Here is a 17,613-nt window from a genome sequence, read left to right on the forward strand (position 1 = left end):
AGAACTAGCGCCTTATCTGGGCGTCAGCGGAAAGTTGATGTAGAGCTGACGCTAAAAAAATACTTTTTTGTTAGCTCAGCGTGAGCAGTCGGTCCAGCGCAGACATTATCTCTCATTGCGCATGCGTTAATAACGTAAACAAATATTTATTTTGAATTTGTATTGATTTTGTTATTGTCTACCAGTGCTTTAGAGCACAAATAATGACTTTGTCCAAGAAAAAACACATTATAGCTGAGCTAAATGAAGAGTGCTATGTTTAATGAAGAAGCTATGTTTAATGTCAAAATCAAAATCTTGGCTGACTTCAATGTGCTGTTGGATGTAGTCCGCCATTGTTTCTGTGGTTAACGTCACGTTGTAATTCAACTGCAGTTGAGTTGGACGGCAATTGTAGTTCAAGATGAGCGTTCGCTGACGTATACTATCAAACTCACAAATGGACCAATCAGAGGTTAGCGCTGATTTCCAGCTGACGGCGTCCTGTCCTAAGAAACCAGGCCTTAAGGAGGACATTGATTTTAGAGCTATTTGTAGCTTTTTTCTTGAGATTGAGATTATGTATCGGGAGATTTCAAGAGAACGTAGGCTTATAAAGCTGCTTCAATTTTAATCAAAAGGCAAATCCCAAAGGAACTTACTACATGATATCCTACCCGGATAGCAAAATAAGGTTTATTTTAACTCAGCAAAAACCTATTAATACAAACTTAAAAAGGTTTGTTATGCGATTAACGTGTAAACCTTCTAATCTTAAAACGAGATCTGAGCAAATCTGCTCTATTCTACGCCCATTACCCTAAACCAAAAACTTGGAAAACATCCTTCGATATTAAAACCTCAAATCGAGGTTCACTTAGGGTTTTCAAGCGTGAAAACTTCCTTTAATAACGCTAGTCTCAAGGTGAAATTAATCTTAAATCTAGGTCATTATAAGGTTTCTTTTCGCTTGTTATACTCAGCTAAAATCCACCTTGTCATGAAATTTAAATGGACAATTTAATTTGATCGTATAGCTAGTGTGACGTTAGCTAAAACGTCATGATGGACCTCAAGTGATAATACTTTTTTAAAAAGTAATCCTTTAAGGTTCGGGACTGCAATATTTTTGCTTTATTGAATAAAGGTTTTTAGTACAAACAGTTTCGTGAGAATAAAGAGAAAGATGCCGTAAGAGGTTATGTGCTTTCTGGGGTATTTTCTCAATGTATACGATCACATTATTCTAGCTAATTCCACTGAAGGAGGTTTTATTTGAACAGCATCCTTCAGATGTTTTCAATTAGATAATCACACAAAACTGTCATTATCCTATTTATCGAAGGCAAACCTTAAAATGATGTCAATATTGGCTGAACCGAATGTCGTTTCCGTGCATTTGATATTTGTTATCAAGATTTAATTTTTTAATCAACATACCCTCGTTATCAACAACCTTTCAATAGCCGGATCGAAAATGAATCGAAATAAATAAATTGGTTTTTAAGACTAAGGAATATTTAAGGAGGCGAAACGACCTTCCTGTCCTCCTTACAAGTAATAAAAAAAGACATTTTTAAAGTGAATAGTTCAATAAAGTAAAATTTTATTTTAGTTACTTTTTAAAAAGCAATTACAATTTTTTTCTCCCCTATAAAACTAAAATTAAATGAATTGAATTGAATGAATGAATTCATACTTGAAAAGAAAAAAAACTGTATTAATCCACTAGAAACTTATAAAAATGTATTTGAATTTCAATCGGTAAATAAAAAGTATTTTATGAATGATTGAAAATTTGAACAAAGCTATAGGGAGAGTGGGAACTAATAGTAGGAATTGAAGAAAAAACAAAATAACTATAAAATAACAAAATACTATCAGATAACTATAAAAGTATCAATTGGATGACATGGACCACATGTGCTACCACGTAATGTCCTCTATTGAATTTAATCCAGTGAATATAAAATAATTAAATATTTAAACTAGGAGGCTTCGCCCTCTGCTCGCTGGCGCTCGCCAACCCCCGGAACTGCTTTCGCAGTTCATTTCGGATTGCTTCGCAATCCGATGCTCGCTTTACTCGCTCATTGGATACGTTCTTAACGACTAGCTTTTGTATACTTTTTTGAACACTGAAGTTCCGAAAACTTTTCACTGTAGAAAATTCTAAATCTGTACATTTCAATATTAATTTGAAATTGCAAACAGTTCGCATATTTTTCTTAATCACACTATTCTAAATTTCAGTTGTTGAGAAAAGTAACTGTTGCAAGTTTTGTCTTAAAGTCCTTCCCACCAGAGGGCTAAAGCCATGTGTTGTAAAACAATATGAAATAGTAGTCTGTCACTGAACGCCGGATGTAAAGCAACGGCTTCGCTAAAGATAATTTTGTATTTTTAATTCTCTGAATGGCGCCACCCTAATATGGAATTTGTAAAATAAATGCATATAATTTTGATTGTTGATGAAGCCCATCATTTTGCGTTTTCATCAGTGTTCAGAAGCAGAACAACTATAAGTTTTTTATTTTATCACAACAATATAAAATGTATAAAAAACTAAGAGTAAGAAAATGAGTATAGTCATAGAAAAAGTTACGTGCTCACTACGTGCTCTTGCGCGCCGAATCCTATCAATTAAAAATGAAAACTGTTGCCAACGCGAGAAAATAAATATCATCGGTTTTATTGATACATACATATTAGCGTTTTATATAATATAGATGTGCGCCATAAACCATGTTTTTGTTCAAATAGAGTTATTAGTTAGAAATGATCACTGATGTTATCGTTAAAATATGTGACAAACTGAATAGCGTATAGTAAAATTTAAAACAATGACTAACGCTTAACCCATCAAAAAATTCCATTTCATGAAATCCCTATTGAATGAATGAATTCATATTTGAAATAAAATGTTTCAACATCGAGTGTCGTTCACTACAAGTTGAAAAAAACTTATTTGAGTGGATGAATCTATTAGGGATTGAAAATTTAAGCAAGATATAGGGGGAGAGTGTAGTAGAAATTAAAAAAAAAATAGGAATAATAATGGTTAATAGAGACTCACCTTTATAAGTAAACTCTGATATCTCTGTTTTGCGTTGTCTTTTCCAAAACACAGATAACTGTTAGAGAATATTTTGTACTCCGCTCCATACAGATTAACAGTTGTCCTTCCTCTTTCCGTGTTGAATGAAATTTTTGTCGTTCTCTCTCCAAAATCCATGTAACCAGTCGTTTCTTCCTTTTTCAACATACAAAATATTTTATTCTTGAGTCAGAAAAAATCCAATAAATTTTACAACTTAGACTTTATAGTGGACAGAAAGTATTTTGCATCATATCCAAATGATCAGTTTAAGATTCTTACCTGAATGGAAATTTTGATACTTGAAAAAGATCTTTATTAAATGAAACAAACACGTTCAAATTATGGGGTGAATCTTATTTGTAAATTGAGTGCTCCACACACAAGGGCAAGAAGAAAAAGCGGGTTTGCGGTTTTTTGTGTGCCCACTGCGAATGGGATCTGTTTTTTTTTTATTTAATATTTTATAACCGTCGTTGAACAGCCGACCCAATTTTTTGGGTCTACGACTACTAATATTCAATTCCGTAGCCTTTTTCATTTTGAACAACAATCAAGAAGACAGAGAGACTCTTGGATTCCCAGAGGTTTGATTTGTTATGGAAAAGAGGAGGACTTTGTGACCCGACAGATTTCACGTGCATCGGTCACCATTTTACTACACAGAGAATCTTCGGTCGGTGGAGATCGAATCCACGACACAAGGATTTACCACACGGGGATTTTCGAGCAATTTTTGGAGAAAGGTGGAGGATACGATTGAGCTTACCGGTTGTTATATATATATATATATATATATATATATAAATATATATAACTTCAAAATGAAGAATAAAACAAAGAAAAATTATAGACATATGAAAAAAAGGGGGGGGGAAATAATAAGTAAAAACATAACAAACAACATTTTATTAAAAAAAAAGAAAAAAAAAAGAAATGTTAATTAAAAAACCTGAAAAAAAGCCGGAAAAAAAGAAAAGATATAATCTTTTCTTCAGCCCACACGATTATATCCGCAAAACAGAGTGCTTTCTGATATTGTATCAATAAAGCCAAAGCAAAATATATTAATACAATAGTGTGAGGAGCACTCAAAATTTTTTTTTATAAAATAACTACAAAAAAATAGATCATAAAAAGTAAAAATAACATGTAAAAACTGATAATAAAATAAAATAAAAAGAAAAAACATTAAAAAGGGGGGACTATAAAGCGAGTAGCAAAATCATAACAACTTACATGGACGGATATTTTTCAAGAATGATTTAAAAATGTTTTCGCAGAAAGATTGCTAGTTTACAAAATATGAAATCAAAAGATGAAAACAAAAGCGCAAATTGAGTGTAACAAGAGGGTTTTAAAGTGTCGTTCTTACTGCACTGCTGAAGTGATTTGTTATTCTGAGCTTTGATTTGTTAGTTACCAAGGATGGGCCCGAAATGGATATGCGCAAGGTAATATTATACTGGATAATTTTAAAAATTGATCATAAATAGTTTTATAAGATAGATGTTTATTTAAGAAAAAATTTAAAATAGAAAAGAGAAACATAAATTGCCTGCTTTTCTTGTTGCTTGTTTTTCTTAACTTTCTTAGTGTTTTCTTGTATTTATTTATTTAATTATTTATTTTATATATATATATAACAATATATATATATATATATATATATATATAACAATATATATATATATATGAAAGGGTAGCAGTCATGGTGAGTGATGTTAGGCCACGCAGATAGCAGTTGGAAGGCAAAAAATATTTTATTAACTTCACATAGTATATTTAAGACATTTTCTAGCAAAGGCGGAGCTCAAAATCGCACTCAAAAACTGTGTGCTTAAGTTTTTATCTTAGGGAAAGTAGCAAAGGAATTTCCCTCTATTTTGTTATATTTGAGGGGAAAAGGGAAGTGATAAGGATTACTATTGGTTTATGAAAGAAATCTAGCTTTTCCCACACAGAGCATAGGGAGATATGTCCTGCTCTTAATTAAATGCATAGTTGAGCCAAAAATAGATTTAAGAACAGGATGTGGCTTTTAAAAGTGTGAGAAAGAATTTGGAATAGAATAATTAATTAGTAATAAAGTAGGAGTTGTTTTATAGCAAAGAAACTAACATAAAAAGATTAATAGAAGCTTTTTATGTTACATATATATATATATATATATATATATATATATATATATATATATATATATATATATATATATATATATATATATATATATATATATATATATTCCCGTAATTACTCTTTAGAGAGTGCGAACCAGGTAAAGCGGGTTCTAAAGTGAGTTAAAAAAGAGAATCGATTCACCTTGTTGGCATCTCCTCTCAGGTAAGCAGCAGCAATCCATCCATAGAGAGCTTCCTCTTCTCCACTCATTACTGTCACTACAGTCTTCTTGAATCCTGCTCTCATCAGAAACTCTCTCATCAGGGATGAAACATTAGTTGTCCTTTCAACACAAAGACATCACTTTAAAAACTCTTTTTAATCTTTGCTTCGTTTAAAAATCAATCAATCAATATTTTCAACGATTATTAATTAAAGATATTTTCATGGAAATAGGGTTCAATGCATGTAAGTAGTTATCTGAGTGTTTTTACCAAATGACTTAAATAAGTAATATAATGCACTATTAAATTAATTATCGAACATTGTAATGTATTTTATTCAATTTCTGATCTCAGCTCGCAAATTGTATTTACATTATACAACACTGTAAAGATGTCCATACAAACTAAAACCGATTAGTATTGCGTGCGCAGTATGTTTTTTAAAATTGTCTTATTTATGGGCATTACAGTGAGTTGCACAGACGAGGGCTTAATATGAACTTGCTCCGACTAAAAAAGATGGATCTTCAGGCTATTTACGTTTAAGAAAAATTTTTATGAATCGGGAATCTTTGGACAACAGATCTCCATGAACGCAGTACTTTCATCTGAAAGTTTCTGGAAGAGGTATAGAGATTTGTCTGCACTATAGGATTCAGGTCTAAGGACCTGGCTGGCCACATCATCTCTTGAATATCTTCAAGATATTCATCGACCCGTTCAATCCCTATCACAGATGAAAAATGAATTGTCGACTGAATAATCGTCGAATATAATACTCTAAAAATTTAAACCTCAAAGAATTCAGGATGAGTTCAGGTGAGGGAAAAAGTTCACTCCAAATATCATCCATTTTGGACACATGTGCTATGAATCCACTAATGAGTCTGAACAATGATTCTTAACTTGTATGCATACAGAGATAACCCGCCACCACAAGTTCAACATCGTGAAAAGGAACACTTATTGAACATGAGGTATAAGGAAGGTTTTAGAAACATATGTTCAAAAACGCTGTACGTCTCCACTTGACCTCCTGAATTCCTCGACACAAAGGAATGAGATGACATTCTGAAAATGATATCTGGGATAATATCGGCAAAACTATGCAACTTGTCAACAGAAGCCTAATGAAACTGTATCAATTGAAGATTCATTGTCCCCGAAACATTTGTTAATTTTTTAAACACCACGAGAAATCGTTGTGAAACATACATTGGAATCTGTTATTAAATTCTCTCAATTTTTCTACATCATTTTTAGACTATCTTGTGATTCCGGTTATTCTATCATCATCCTGCTTTGATATATTTTCATATAAAATTTTACTCTATTTTGGTGTTTCATTTCACTGCAGATAGATGTGCCTCATGACGGAAGTACCAAGATTTAATTGGATGGATATGATTTCAGCAATGGAGAGCTCTCGAAATGGCGAATTTTGTTCATCTATTATTTAATCATCTTAGCCGTAATAGATTTATTAATGCTCTAATTTTATTCAATAGAGTATTAGTAATGACCCTAGCTTGTTTGAATACTAGAGTAGTTTTCTTTACCTTTCTAAGAATACACCTTGCCATTTATATACTTGCAAAACTTTCTACAGCAGACACTAAAGGTAGACTCTCTCAAATGAAGTTCCTTTATATAGTAATGCAATAGTATTATTAAAAAGTTGCACAATAATTAAGAATATCTATGACCACAGTTTTGGTATTTCTTTACTGCCTCAAGGATCCAGTTCTAAGACTAATATAGAATTATTATTATAGTTTTCCCTCTTTTTTTTCAATGCGCTTAAGTCCCGCAGTGGACGGATGGTTCAGTCACGGATCGTTGGGCTACCGAACTGGGGGTGGCATGTCCTCGAATCATCCTCAGGGATGCTTCCCAGACCGTCGCCCAGTGCAACGTAAATGAACTACAACAATGCATACGTTTTTCAAGCGTGTCTCGGCTGTTAAAGTAATCTGTCAATTGTTGGTTCCGACTAAACTCATTTGATGTATTCTTATTTTATAGGATTTGATGATGCACTTCGCTCTATTAACCCTTTACTTACTGTCATTCTGGTCCACTTCTGGAACCCGTAAGCCGAAGGTTAATAAGACTGTAGAAGCAGCCTTTGAATATTTTTTGCATGAATTTCAGAATGTCGCTTACCCGCCCTTCATTTGAATCTTCCTGCCTGTTGCAACATGAACAGGAATATCTTGTGCCTCTTCAATCGTGTTGGTAACATTTTTAACACAAACCGTGATCCGTCTCATGTGATTCTCGGGATGACGACTTGACAATCCACCTACACACAAATAATGACTTCAATAAAAAATTTAGGAAGCGGAAATTTAAAACAAAATAAGCTCAATTTTTATTCGTTCATTTTCAAATTTTACCACAATACTGATAACACTCATAGAAATCTGTGTACAATATGTTTTAGAAAAAAAATTAAAAAATTAGATTTTAAACGATAGCCAAAAATATGGCTTTTAAGTGTTGATAATTAAAAAAGTTCCTTGCGAACAAATTTTAATTTTTACTTAAATTTTTACCCAAATAATTCGTTTTTAAGGTATTTAAATAAACTAGTGGGCTGCGCCCCCTGCTCGCTAACGCACGCTCGCCAACCCCCGAAAATTTCTACGCAATGTTATATGGTTTACTTCGCAAACCAGTCTCGCTTCGCTCGCTACTAACTTAGGTACATTGCAAATGCACAAAATTCTAAGAATTCAAAACAATCATTCAAATCCATATAAAACTTTTTTTTCTAAAAAAAATTACATCTTTTTAGTAAATACTGAGTCCTTAAAATAAATTTGAATTCAAATAAATGACATGTAATTCGTTAAATCTATTAGAAATGTGTTATAGTATAAAATCTTAAGATAAAATTTCTAAAACTGATATCTCTTTAAAAAGGTTAAAATTTCGGCTATAATTAAGTCTATTAAAAATTTAAATAAGTGAATTGCAATGGAAAAACCTGCATAAACAAATAAATTCTAGTAAAACAAATAAATTCGTGATATAAATCAAAAATTGTCAAATAAATTCGTAATACATAAATTCGATAAAAAAAAAACGCTTTCGACAAAAAACTAAAATAGAGATCTATCGACAAAGACTTCTGCCTAGCTTATGCTCTCCCTGGTTATTTCAGTTTCCGTTTTTAAAAGTGCTATATGTTGAGCCATCTTAGCTAGATTTGGCATGTGACATTTTTAGCGGCAATCATTGGTCTATTTTCTAGCGTTGCCATTCGGGGAGTTGTAATGAGGCTTTTTTTTATCGCCGTGTAAGAGAAATATATATATAGATTGAAGTGTTTTTGGTAACTGTATGTAAACGTAACGTACCTTGGCATTAAATTTTTATTGTGTCGCAAAAACTATCTTCGGAAAACACTCCTCAATTATATTTTCATGTTTATTAAAAAAATTTCGTGACTCTGTAGAGTGAATCAAATGAATTTAAAATTAAACAAGATACTTCGAAGAGTGTCTGAATTTTTTTAAAAATAACAATAAAACAAAAACTGGTGAGCTAGAAACTTTTTGAAGTTCTAAGACTATCGAAAAATTACACTACAAGAAAAAACAATTTTGTCAACGATGACTACATATTGATGTAGATTGGGCTATTTCAAATCTATAATTAATAATCTTCATAATCTTATAAGTCTGTATAGAAAACTCCGATTTAAGAAAGGGGTTTGTTACATAGTACTTAATAAAATGCGAAATTTTTTTAATATTTCACAAACCAAATAATGGATTTTTCAAGAATTTTTCTCATTCCGAACATCATTTAAAACAAGAAACTGACACGCCTTAAGGAGATTTAAAATAAGAGCATTTAAGGTGCAAAAACATTAAAACATATACTTATAATCATCATAATTTTTTTTTAAAAAATTGATATCGCTCTATACAATTTTGGTGAATTTAGTTATGGTTTAATAATATCGCTTCTTCAATACGAATTCTGTTACCATAATGTTGCAACTTTGTACTCAAAATTGCCGTTCACAGTAAATATATGTATTTGTTTATCTTTTCGGTTGTTATAATTGAAAAATAAAGTTCCTATACCTTTACAAGCTTTGAAAGGCTTCTTAAATTGCAATGAGAAAGAATCGTTAAAACTTGTATATATATTTTTTAACTTTATTCCATAATTTTCTGTCAACCTACCTTCCACCCATAACAGTTCACTTCAACATAAAATAAAATCCATAACTTTGCTAGAGAGGTCGTTACACAACTAAACGTTGTAAAAACGACTCCGACAAAAGGGACACAATTCTTGTACAGATAATTCTTTACTACACCGTTCTTTTACACGTTGTAAAGTATTCTTTTCGTTAATATAAAAATTATAAATTAAAGACATAAGAAAGTTATTTCTATGATAGGATTTATGATATTTCTTAAAGTTTGTAAATCAAATATACATAAGGAATATGATTTCTATCAAGGTTTAACAAAACCAAAGCAGACATAAATTAAATATTATAAAATTATTTAATACAATTGACAGATTTATGAAAACTGTCTTATGAGAACGTAGTTATCTTTATTATAAAACTAAAATCATACACATTATAACCATTTAATTATAATAATATTTCGTGAAATATTCAGCTACTTTATCTGCTCGATAGTAAACAAGAAATATCGATCGTCTGACTCCAAAATGGGCGAAAATAATTCATGAATGGTGTAAACTTTCGCATTTATTGGATTTTACATTTAGTTACTTCCTTTATTGCCTCGATTTGGGACAATGTTTCAGAGCTTTTCAAAAATTTTAGATAGTGTACCGGAGTTCGTTTCGATTAGAGATGAATAAAAGAACGAAAAGACTTCAAAAATTTATGAGCCGAATCTTTCAGAAAATACAGAGATTTCTAGCACCCCATTACAGCTACAATAACAGTGTGGTATACAACAAGACAAAGGATTCACAATCGCAGACGAGAAAATTTCCAACTCAGGCCAGAACACACACTGCGAGCACACTCTTAATTTATCGAAGCTCGGCGAAAAACTTGCGACGTGATTCTAGACAATTCTCGTATAACTCCGTAAATATTGGCTTTATTGCTTTGTAGCTCGAAGTTTCTACAATTATCATTTTATTGCCAAAATGGCTGCCAAGTATCGCCAATTTTACAAAATTATCACCAAGTCGGCAAAACAAAATGTCGCCAATCCAAATTTTCCATAAGAAATGCATTAGGAATTATTTTCTCTCTAAATTACGTTAGAATTACGAGACTTTCTTGAAAATTTTGAAATTAATTTTGGGTCCGTCTCAGATATTTAGCCTCGTAACAAGGAATATTTACAAAATTAAACGCATATATACAAATTCGTAATAATAGATATTGCACCACAGTTTTTACATTGTAGAAAGGATGTTTTTTTTTTTTTTTTTTTTTTTTTTTTGAATTAGCATTCTGTGTTAAAATATATTGGGAAAAATACCCGGTAACTCTAGCTTCAGGTTACAAGTGAGTTTTTCTGCGAAAAGCTTGACTTTTTAATACCTTCATACAAGATTGCTTCTGCCCGGGGTATACAAAGAGATCTTATTGGAACCTATTTGTGGAAATAGACAAATAGAATACTTCTATCGATTTATTACTCAAAAATCTGCAGTTAATTTTGGTAAAGCAATGTTATGTTACACTGTCAATTGCGTGACAAAACAAATTATAGTTCATTTTTAAAAAAATACAAGGTGGAAAAATAACTTCTCAATTTGTGGTTTTACTGCAACTTTTTGATATCTCTATCTTGAACAGTAGATGAGTTTGAAGGAACTGCGCAGAGGACATACTTTAATGCTAACAGGAATTTCCTTTTTTTATCACTTTAACCTTTAGATGTCTGGATGATCACGGTTCTCATACCAATATACTCGCATTTTATTTAAAAAATAACATATAGTGGTGGTTACATATTTATTACATGATCTAGCTCAGTTTAATTTGGCCATAACTTAAACATGTCACTGCATTACTATTAGGTCTATTCTATTCTTTTAAATGTTATATATATATATATCGTGGGGGTCGTAAACCAACTTTATTACATCAAAAATGAAATAGTGACATTTGGTAATACTTAAAATTGAAAAAAAATCTTTCTGTCTCTACAAGGGAAGAAGTTAGAAATTATGCATTCATTAAACTTTAAAATGATGTCTAGAATTATTTACTCAAGTTTGCATTTTTAGACAGGTTCGATCTTGCTTCTTTTATGACTAATAGATAATATAATATGTGTGGAGACATGACACTTGTCTGGACACTTTTTAAGTATAATTTTTCTTTTGTCTTCATTCAAGTGAGACGTGATTGAGTTGTAAATAAATTATAGTGTTCTCTCAAATGAAAAAAAAAATGATCTCTAACTTAACGTGATCAAAACTTGAGTGAAATTCCAAATGTAGATGAATTACTTATAAGACATCACGATGTTAACTGAAAAACAATCAACTGAACTTGAAAAAAATGTGTATTAATAGACCTTTGTATGCACAATGTAAAAAATAAACGAGAATGCTGGTGACGCATCGTTATTTGCATATCATTATTATATCCAAATATATCATTATGTTATTATAACAAGAGACAAATATTATGTATCATTTCTCTCTTCTTATAAAGTCGGTTAAAGATAGCAACGTTGTTGAAAAGTGAGAGAACTAAAAAAAAAATGTATTTAACTTACTTATTAAATAAAAGTGAAATTTGACGTGCTTTTATTTATAAACTTGTCGCGGGTGTAAATCAAATTTGTACAAAAGTTATTGCAATTTCATAGTTATTGTTGTTTTAAATATTGTCAAAACGAATAAATATAACAATAAATTAATAAAAAATTTAAAAAAAAAAGAATGAGCATTGTTTAGTTCTGAAATAAACTTATATAAAATGCTCTGAAAAAAAAAATCGATTGCGTCAATTCGATTCTTTAAGTTGCAACCTATATTTTATGTTTTACTTTTCTTGCAAAATCATAGTTAAGTTTATTTTTAATTTTTTTTTCCTATTGAAATTTATTGTCTTTAAGGGAAACCAATATTTTCAGTAAATTTGGTAATTCGGCCATTCTTTAAGAAAAAGAAGACCTCCACACATGTGAGCTATGACGTCAGCTAATATTTATCAGCAAAATGGCGCATCAAAGTGGAGCTATAATTTTCTCTACGCAAGTTAGGATGTTAATGAAGGACGAGTTAATTAAATACAGATTCGTATCTCACATCAAATCAGTTGAAATATAACTCGTCTACTTTTTTACTTAACTTAGATTTATTATATGTATTTCATTGTAACCGTGATATATTTTTGTTTCGAGTACCTGGCAACTTCAAAGCGTAATTAGTTGGTTTATGCTCCATATGGCTTTGTGTTAAATCTCTGTGTAAATATATAGTGAAGGAATTGAAATCTTTGTGAAAGAATATAGAATGTGTCACTTAAGAGAATTGATACTGGACGGGCATGGCTTACTCGAAATGGAATGGAAAGAACAGTTGCTGAAGTAAACAAATACTATGTTTCAACAACCCATCAAGATACTGTCACTTACGGGTATCCCATTCTCGTATAACTAGAATGAAAAACTTTTACGATTCCGGCTGTAAAAAAACCTATTACTGCAGTATTTAATATTAATATAGTTGGTATCTATTAGTTCTATCTATTGGTATATCAATTTGGTATCTATTTGGTATATCGAAACAAGCATATGAGGGACAGCATAAGTAATATATTTAAGGCTATGCTAATAAGTCGCAAAACTGTTATCAATGATGCTTCGGATATAAGTACTTATCGAAATAAAAGAATAAACTATGTACTAAAAGCCGAAATGAATGGAGAAAATTTAATTATTTGTTATGGAGAAACGTCAAAGTTGACGCCAAACGATGCTTAATTTTGGTTACTGGCATTATAAATCTCTCTTTTTAAAATGAAATTCTCCATACATTTACTCAATCAACCTGGCCAAAATATTAGATGTGAAATCTTAATAATCAGGTGATACTATACAGCTTCATTGTCGACTCTTTGCCCTTTTTTACTTTCGTGTAACAATGGGTTAAATGAGACCATATCTATATTATATAAAACGCTAATACGTACGTATGTATCAATAAAACCGATGATATTTCTTTTCTCGCGCTGGCAACAGTTTTCATTTTTAATTGATTGGATTCGGCGCGCAAGAGCACGTAGTGAGCATCATATGGCTAATCGGGGGAATTCTCACCGAATTATCAAAAAAATTCTCACAAAATAATCTTCATCGAAGCCGATGCTTTACATCCGGCTTTCAGTACTATTTCATATTGTTTTACAACATATGGTTTGAGCCCTCTGGTGGGAAAGACTTTAAAACTAAACTTACAACAGTTACTTTTCTCAACAACTGAAATTTAGAATAGTGTGATTAAGAAAAATATGTGAACTGTTTGTAATTTCAAATTAATATTGAAATGCACAGGTTTAGAATTTTCTACAGTGAAAAGTTTTCGGAACTTCAGTGTTCAAAAAAGTATACAAAAGCTAGACGTTAAGACTTGTGTTAATAAACTACGTTAGTTTACTTGTGTTAATAAATATATATCTATGTTTTTCCAGATCGTTTATTTTGTTAAGAAATCTCTTACAGAACCTTTTGCGTCAAAAGAACCTAGGAAAGGGGTAAGTACCCTTTACATATCATTTCAAACTCTATTGTTTACATCGAAAGCAAAATTATTGGCACCCAGAACAGGGACGCCGGGTCACTAAAACTGTATAAGATTTAAAATAATCGAAACTATTAATAAACGAAATAGAGGTAGCGTTGAATACGAAACCCATTAATTACGATGAATTAGATATTTTGATGTCACTTTTAAGTGATAAATTCCGAAAATTAGAAGTGGCCGATAACCAAATGATAAACATTCTCTCAAAAGATACACAAATATCTCAAAATGATTCTGAATATGAAAAAATAGCTTCGTACGCAGACAAATACGTTATGCTCAAAACGAAAGTGGAGCGTTTAAGTAAATCGCTTAGTCAGTAACCGCTTATAAAGAATAATGATTCCTTTTTTGAATCGGTAAATAAAAAGACTCTTAGATGAAAGTATGATGATTGCCCAAGTATGATGGTTCAATTAAAGGGTGGATTGGATTTTGGAGTTAGTTTAAAAAAATTAATGATGACCCAGATTTATCGGCAGAAGACAAATTTGTTTATTTAATTCAGAGCACTGCGGAAAAATCACGTGCTCGTGACCTTGTGGAAAGTTTTCTCCCTACCGCTTCGAATTATCCTCTTGTAATCGAAGGCTTAAAAGCGCGTTTTGTGAAAGATAAACTTCTTATTGAAGTATACGTAAGAGAATTGCTGAGTTTAGTTGTAAATCATAATAAATGCAATTTGGTTAAACTTTATGATAAAATCGAAGCGTACCCACTGGTAGAAAGCTGTTTGTCAGATGATATTTTGAAAATATGGGATCGCCATATTAGTTCTCTTTTAGTAAAAAAAAAAAAAAAAAATAAGGAAGAGGGGGAAATAAATAAATTAACTCTTCTCTTGGAATTTTTGAAATCAGAAGTAGAAGGAGAACAAAGATTAGCCATTGCTGAAAATACATTTGATTATGATAGAGAAACACATAAGAAATATTATAAGCGTAATTTTAATGAAAACAAATATGATATTCCTACTGCTTCAGGACTGTTAAATGCAAATGATAATTTTGAAAGAGAGTGTATTTTTTGTGCTAAAAAACATTATTCTTCAGATTGCAATAAAGCAAAAAATATGAGTTTAGATGAAAGACGAGAGCTAGTTAAGAAATCTGGTTGCTGGTTTCAAATGTTTAAAAAAGGGTCATGCTTCTAAAGAGTGTTATTGTGAAATAAAGTGTTTCTGTTGCTGTAAATTTCATTGTCCAAATTTGTCCAATGAATCCGAAATAGCAGATACCCCTAAACCTGATGAATATTCGAAAGATCAAACACTTACAATTCAGTCGAATAAAAATAGTGTATTGTTACAAACTTTACAGGTATATCTTAGAGCTAAAAATACTAGACATCTTATACGGGCCCTGATTGATACAGGTAGCCAGCATTCCTATATTAGTGCAAAGACTGTAAAATTGATGAACTATGAGAGTTTAGGAGAAGTTCCTATAATACATAGCTTATTCGGTGGCCTTGAATCTCCGCAGCAAACGCATCGCTGTTTTAGAGTATATTTAACTAGTTTGGATGAAGCTTACAATTGTAATTTCGAAGTATTAGAACAAGAAAAGATATGCGGTGACATAAGGAAAACTCCTGGATGCTTATCAAGACGTCTTGTTGGCCTGGTTGAATGAAGGAATTATTGAAGAAGTGAATACGGATAATGAGGTTCTACCTGGACATTTTCTTCTCCACAGAGCTGTAAGTAAAAATTCATCAACGACAAAAAAAAGACCCGTTTTCGATGCTTCAGCACGAACGAAGAATTCAACCTCTTGAAGGACACTGCTTTATTGTTACGGGACACTTTTTATGTTGATAATTGTCTCGCCATTTTCGACACGATTGAAGACAGGGAAACTTTTGTGGAACAATCGAAAGAATTATTATTGTCTGGAAAATTTGATTTGAAAGGATGGCGAAGAAATTATACTATCTTAGAGAATGACCCTTTTCCAACTATAATCACTGAAGAGACAGAGAAGCTGGACAAAGGAAAACTAATTTCGACTTTCCTGGGATTTATCAAAAGATGTATTGTACTGCAATTCAAATTATAACGTAACTAAAGATCCTTTTCCAGTAACAAAAAGGAAAATTCTGGCTGTTGCTCAACAAATTTATGATCCTCTAGGCATGGTTTGTCCTTTTACATTGTTGCCAAAATCACTTCTCCAAGATTGCTGGAAACAAAAGATTCCACGGGATAAAGAACTACCTGCAGATATCGCAAAGAAATTTCTGAATTGGCAAAATCAAATTGTACTTTTGAAAGACATTTTTATTTCTAGATGGTTGATGAAAACAACTTTTCCCCTTGAAACACTGTAGCCTGCATGTGTTTGCTGATGCCGGTCAATATGCCTATGCTGTTTGTATTTTTATTCGACTAGAAACCAAAGAATCCGTGTCCTGCGAATTAGTCAGAGCTGAGAACAGAGTATCACCATTGAAGGCAATAACGATCCCAAGACTTGAGCTTTTAGCGTGTTTAATTGCTGCTCGCCTAGCTGAGAATGTTAAAAAAGACAGAATAGAACCAGATATTGAAACATACTATTGGACTGATTCCACAAATGCTCTTGGGTGGAAAAAAAGAGAAGATTATTGGGCTACTTTTGTCGCCAATCGAGTATATGAAATTCGAACTGTATCCCATCCTAAAGATTGGCATCACATACCTGGAAAATATAATCCTGCAGATATACCGTCTCGTTGTAATACCATCAAACAACTAATTGAATCAAGATGGTTACAGGGCCCAGAATGGCTAAAGTATCCGAAGAAAATATGGCCTAAATTAGTTCAAATTGAGATGGACGAGGAAATTTTAAGTCAAGAGAAGAAGAAAACTGCTATTGTAAATACAGAGAAGATACCATGGTATCAAAACAAGTTTTCTTCATACCCTAAGTTTGTAAGAACAATCTCTTGGGTGATGCGTTTCCTTTTTAATGTTAGGAAGCCGAGGATAGAAAGGTGCACTCGCCGTTGAAGGAATAGAGAGAGGTGAAGTAATTTTATTGAACAATTAGAAGCTTTTAGAGCCGTTTCGAATCCTATTTTGAAATCATTACGACCACAATTGGATGAATCTGGTGTAATTCGAGTGACCACCCGTTAGACTCAACGAGAAGACACCGATGATTTTAAACGACCCATTGTGCTTCCGGTAAGCATCCTGTTGTTGATTTGCTGATACTTGAACATCATCGTAAGAAGTTGAGTCATGCTGGAGTTCAAATCTTAATGACTCTATTAAGAGAAAAATTCTGGATAATAAAATGTACAGGAACTATTCGTCGAGTCATTAGGGGATGTATAAATTGCCAACGATTTAAAGTCCAGAATGCAGAGGTATTGCCAGCTCCTTTACCTGAGAAACGAGTGAAAAGCGCTGCTGCTTTTGAA

The 17,613-nt window shown here is 31.9% G+C and overlaps 1 protein-coding gene across 1 annotated transcript in view; it reads right to left on the bottom strand.

The window, feature by feature from the left end:
* LOC107453634 (ectonucleoside triphosphate diphosphohydrolase 1) overlaps window positions 1-17,613 on the bottom strand; it is a 42,097-nt gene that overhangs the window by 7,796 nt on the left and 16,688 nt on the right. Inside the window, exons 6-8 of the mRNA XM_087158575.1 lie at window positions 7,588-7,726; window positions 5,399-5,540; window positions 3,056-3,232 (exon numbers count right to left, since the gene is read on the bottom strand). Of these exons, the coding sequence (XP_087014701.1) occupies window positions 3,056-3,232; window positions 5,399-5,540; window positions 7,588-7,726 (458 nt within the window). The remainder of the gene's footprint in view (window positions 1-3,055; window positions 3,233-5,398; window positions 5,541-7,587; window positions 7,727-17,613) is intronic.

Source organism: Parasteatoda tepidariorum, chromosome 3 (genome assembly GCF_982258835.1).
Source record: "Parasteatoda tepidariorum strain Cologne lab strain chromosome 3, Ptep-v5.0, whole genome shotgun sequence".
Taxonomy (NCBI): Eukaryota; Metazoa; Arthropoda; class Arachnida; order Araneae; family Theridiidae; genus Parasteatoda; species Parasteatoda tepidariorum.